This window comes from Azolla caroliniana, unplaced genomic scaffold, assembly GCF_043228905.1.
Source record: "Azolla caroliniana isolate FFs.n. ecotype wild unplaced genomic scaffold, voAzoCaro1.0.p SCAF_3, whole genome shotgun sequence".
Taxonomy (NCBI): domain Eukaryota; kingdom Viridiplantae; phylum Streptophyta; class Polypodiopsida; order Salviniales; family Salviniaceae; genus Azolla; species Azolla caroliniana.
The window spans coordinates 25,976,261-25,981,738 of NW_028230438.1; the positions used below are offsets into that span (position 1 = coordinate 25,976,261).

The window sequence follows — 5,478 nt, forward strand, 5'->3', positions numbered from 1 at the left end:
ACGATTAAACTCTGGCATAAATGAGTAAAGCCCTTTTTTTTTCAAAACAAAATATCCTTCCATTAGTTATATAAAAAGGTCAGAACGGCTACAACATACAAAGTATTTTTTCCCCAACCCCATCTTGTGTAAGACAATGGCTGAGGAAACAAATCTATGTACTCTAAAGTACAGAAAACAGTCCACTAATTGCAAGCTATTCCATAGACACATTGCAAGGTATCCATATCCATAGACAACGACAAAAGTAGCTATATTCGGAAACAAGCCCTCCCAGGTCATAGTTTTGAAGAGTAAAGTCCTTTTTCGCACACAGTACACTTACTTCAAAAGAGACCAGATCATTTATTTACATATAAATCCTTTTGTCCAACTACATTGACATTGATGATGGTCGTTAAGGATAGGTGAGCGAAAATCAAAATTACTGCTGGATACATAATATATACAGCAGTTGTAATCCTTAACCAAACCTATACTTCCGCACTAACTGAACTAACCTAAACTAAGCTACGCTAAATGTACCCTCATTCCTACCACATCTTTAAATTAGTTTTAAAGTTAGCTAGAAGAGGGTTGATATACGTTAGTCATGTTGAATTAATAACAGAGTTGCACCTTGCAGTATTGTTCCTTACCATTAGTTTTTATCCATATACTGTTTTTAATCTTTTTGCTGCTTGCACAAAAGCGCTAATGACTTGCGTTTCATCAAGTTCCTACAAAATATCAGAAAACTGAGGCTAAGTACCGCTACAAAAATTCAATATTAATAACAAGAATGCATATAATATATAAATAAATCCAATTGAAGCTTGTAACTTGACGCATCATTTAAGTACACATAACTGGAAGGAGTCTCAAAGAATTTGAATTCATCTTTCAGCATAGGAAAAAAAAAGGACTTCCCACATTTTTTGAGCCTTTGTGAGATAGATATTTATTAAACATGAATTGCAATTTTCAAAGCAGGAAACACTGGGTTCACAAATGTATGAAAATAGCAACATAAAAGTTATTGTGTGACATCAAACTTGAACTTCAAATTTCTAGTTTTAGCAAAGGAAACCTGATATTGGAAGTGTATTAAAAGCCCAACATAAAACCTTTTTAACAAGTTTCCTATGAATTTACCTAAACTGTTTTCACAACTAAAAGATTTTTGGAATACTAGTTTTTCATATGTTTAGCCTGGAAAATATACTATAAGGATGAGACCTATATCACAAGGTTGAATAAGAGAACCTTCCTACTGGACATAGCAACACTATTTTTCACAACGATTTGCTTTTGTTGGTAAGTTGTATGTAGTATGTTGAAGATTTACCTGTGACATAAAATGTCTGGCAACAGCATCAACAAGTTGCTCTTTAGAAGGATTTGGTCCAAGTTCAACCTTTTACATCAAGAAAACTTGTGTCAGAACAGCATAACTAGGTATAATTCAAATAACTAACCAAATTGGAATGCCCCCATTTATACAATTTAACTAACTTGAGATCATTGAAATCACTAACCAAATTGAAATGTCTCCAATATCTCAACAATGCAGCTGTCTCAAGTTTGCTGAAATCTACTCTCTGCAAGTTGAAGCAGAAAATACATAAATCTGCTGGTTTACAATAAACTTTCCTAAGGATAAACTGGGGTAAAAATGGAAGCAGAAACAACATAAATTGACCGAAACAAAATTAGACATGGTATAAATTGGTGACCAAGACAAAACTGAAAAGAAACGGTGGCTGTAACAATATAAATTGACCTCTTATAAGGTAGCTGAAACAATATTTTGGCCTCTTATACGGTAGCTGAAACAAGTGGAATCAGAAACAATAAATGTTGAGCCGGGTAAAAACTGAAAAGAAATGGAAGCATTACCAGAATGTCAGATGAGGAAGGTTTTCCCTTGGATGCCATTTCTACCATGTGGTTCCTAATCTCTTGTTTTGATGAAACTACAGATTTCTGGAGCCGCCCTCTCTGTTTATAGGATTTACCAAATTCCTCTGTTAAGAAAAAGCTAACTCAGGGAGAAACAAAGGCAAAGATAGAGATATGCAAAATTACCAGTCAATCAATCCTAAGGTGAAAATGTCATACCTCTTAGTATTTATTAAAATCATTCAATTGAATTCGTACCTCTTAGAATGAATCCAAAACATCCTTGAAATGAATATCTTTTAATACAAATCAGAATGACCCATATATTAACAGAGTACAACAAAGAGAATGGACCCATCTATCTATCTATAGTTTCCTTTCCTATATATATATATATATATATATATATATATATATATATGGGAAAGGAAACTATGTGTTCAGTAGCAAACTATCACCCAATTAGTCCTAAATGTTGTAAATCAAGTTGAACCTATGTGTCAATAGAATACAAATAAGAATTCATGTCTGTTAATATGCAATGAAATTGAACGTATACCTCTTAGTATGAGTCAAGATGAACCTCTATGCTACCGAATACAAAGAAAATATACGATCAGATCTGATCAGAGTTGAATTTCAAACCTTCTAGTATGAATCCAATTTGTGCTAAGTTGAATTCATACTTCATAAGTATAGAATCAAGATGATTTCAGGTTGGAATGTGTACCTCTAACTATGAATCAAGGCAATCCTAAGTTGCTAAGAACAAAAAATGAAGACATGCATTAACACCATACAAAGAAGACATAAAGACTAGGTCTGTACATATATGTAAAAGAAACGAACCAATATGTGTTCTATAGGGGACTAGATCTTCAGAATCCTCGTCATCTTCTTCTAGTCCTGTAGGATGCTCAAGCACACTTAATGCGTTACGCTGAAGCTTCACTTCAAGCCCATTCGTAAGAACCTGTTTGATTGGAAGACAAATACATATGCATATACATGTAAGGATTTTCTTTCAGATGACGATGTGGCAAGATTATACCAATTATGAGAAAACCGTAATGCGAAATCTTGGTGCAGATGTCAGTTTGATAATGCTTTATGCATAGATAGATAATTTTATAATAACGGAAAACGTGGAAAAACGCTTTAAAGACATATATGGAAATACGGGCAATGTTCATCGATTAGTAAAGTTGTTGTAGTTCAATTACGACAGGATATCTATAAACCCTAAAGAAAAGAGGGATGAAATGGAAGAAAGAATTGCCTTGGGAAAACATCTGAGATGGAATTGGCGACATAATGTGAAGAAAAGAAGAAGCTCGCAAATGTGGAATGTGGAAAGAAGGAAGACGAATCTGATGACGAAGACGAAAAGGATGAAGAGTTAACTTGGTAATTTAACACAGGAGAAGCACAACTCACCAGCCAATGCCAACCTCCGAGGCCAACCGCTTTCTTCACGATGCCCTGGAGTCCAACAAGAACAGATTTGGTTCTATTATTACCCGTCACAATCACTTTCGTATGACGAGGCAATACAGCCAGTTCTTCCTCCTCCTCCTCTTCCTCCTCTTCTCCCCGTCTTTCTTCCTCTTCCCTGGCCACTCTGCAAGGAAAAGACTCTACCTGCCTCCCCGCTACATCTAATTCCATCTGCATTTCTTCAGATTCTTCAAAATTATTCCCACTCAATCCCTGCAATGCACCACAAAATAGAATGACCCGGATAAATTGGGAGAATCACCGTTGCATAAAACCTATTCAGGAATTGATGAATCCACAATTTATAGGCCACATTGCATAAATTAGATAAATTCGTTTCAATATCATAATCCCAGGCCAGGCTTCTAAAGGCTTTACATTTTTAGCCTACGATTCTCCTCTTCCTCCTAATGACATTTCTGACACAATTTAATCTATCATATAGGCTACATTGTAGAATGCAGTGTGTTTTCTGACTGAGTATACTTACTGAGCAACCTTTTCCTATTTTCACATCTCATTTTCTGACTGTATTGGACCTACATTAGACTAGCTGCATTTCCTCCTAAATTAGCAACGTTCCTGATAGAGTTGAATTTCGGTAGTTGCTGAAACGTTTCGGAATGAAAATGATTGTATCGAACTACATCCTAGCGTTTCTTCTCTTCTTAATCCGTTTCCTACATGCATCGAAAATTGAGCTCTTGGTGTTTCGTACAGAATTGAAGCCATATACTAATCTTAGAAAGCCTAAAAGCTTCTAATCGTAACAATCATTCATTTAATCCAATAAGTTTACAGTACATGAGCAGAATAGGGAAGACAAAGCCTGATGCACACTACCTTAACAGTGGAGTGAGAGGATTCAAATCTAATGATGTGTGAAATCTAGAGATAGAAAAGACAAAGAGTAACGCACAGAGGCAAACTGAATTTATGTTAGATCTAAAATGAATTGTCTAGAATTATTATCTAATATTGTGTTCAGCTAGGATCAAATTGTGATATACAATACGTGAATTCATTTTGATTATCCGAAGAAGAATTAGCTTGACTTAAAAAATTCAATGTCTTTTAGCTTCAGCGGATATCCATTAACAGCTTAAAAAATATGAGTCCGAGCTTGGAAATTCAAGTGACAAAGTAAGATTAAATCAAAAAAGGAGAATGATTGCATTCTTAAATTGAGCTGGGAAGATTGCTTACAAGATATGAGAATCTCAATGTTATCGAAGTAAAGAGAAGGTAAAGTAGAGGAAGAGGAAGAATTATCTTCACCTTACCATGAACAATCTCAAAACTGCTAACATGAGAGTTAAGTGATGAAATAAGGGAAAAAAAGTAGATAAAGAAATATCGCTAAAAGAATAAGCAGCAGTTTACGCTTACCTTGATCTGAGGAGAAGAAAAATTCTACTCTGTAGATTCATGGATCGGATCCAACAGGAAGGGGAATCCATGTTGGAACAAATTATTTGGCAAATGGAAGTGAGTAAAAAAAATTTAAGGTGTGAATAAATTATATTAGAGGTATCAAAATTGGAGAGAAATGGTGATTAATTATATCAGAATATAGCAGGCACTATTTTGCATTGTCAGGTAGGAAACTCTAGAAATGGATCAATTAGAGCAGAAGCAGATTCAGAGGATGAATGAATGAATTGAATGAAGAATCAGAGAATGACAATGGTAATGGTAAGGATGAGAAAAAAAGGAGGCGCGGAGAGAAGAAGAAGGAAGAATGGCTATGGAGAAAACCCTAATTATTTTTCACCCAATCTTTTTGGTGTTATTTCTTTCATGTTTTTCCATTTTTACTTTTTAAATCGAATTGTTTTCTTCTGTCTTCGCTCGGTTTCCTTTCTGTTTGTGTTTCATTTGCTCTTCGCTTTATTTATTTCTGACGAAAAATACAGAAGTACAATAAATTTTCACCGTAGTTTTAGGGTTTTAAACTTCCCCGCCCCCAAAAAATCACAAAATGTGTATGTGTATGTGTATGTGTATGTGTACGTGTACGTACGTGTACGTATGTGTATGTGTATGTGTATGTGTATGTGTATGTGTATGTGTATGTGTATGTGTATGTGTATGTGTATG

At 34.8% G+C, this 5,478-nt stretch overlaps 1 protein-coding gene across 2 annotated transcripts; it reads right to left on the minus strand.

Annotated features, from left to right (window-relative positions):
- Positions 1–325: 325 nt before the first annotated feature.
- On the minus strand, positions 326–5,127 carry LOC147866901 (uncharacterized). 2 transcript variants are annotated; one of them, XM_087317428.1, is made up of 7 exons: positions 4,768–5,127; positions 3,319–3,591; positions 2,731–2,854; positions 1,879–2,006; positions 1,518–1,580; positions 1,328–1,396; positions 326–719 (listed from the first exon to the last, which is right to left on the minus strand). In XM_087317428.1, the coding sequence occupies exons 2-7, from the start codon at positions 3,553–3,555 to the stop codon at positions 648–650; spliced, it is 693 nt and encodes a 230-aa protein (XP_087173554.1). In that variant the 5' UTR covers positions 3,556–3,591; positions 4,768–5,127; the 3' UTR covers positions 326–647. The 2 variants fall into 2 exon arrangements, with proteins under 2 accessions (XP_087173554.1, XP_087173553.1); XM_087317427.1 differs by having other exon boundaries at positions 1,328–1,399; positions 4,768–5,124.
- Positions 5,128–5,478: the final 351 nt, after the last annotated feature.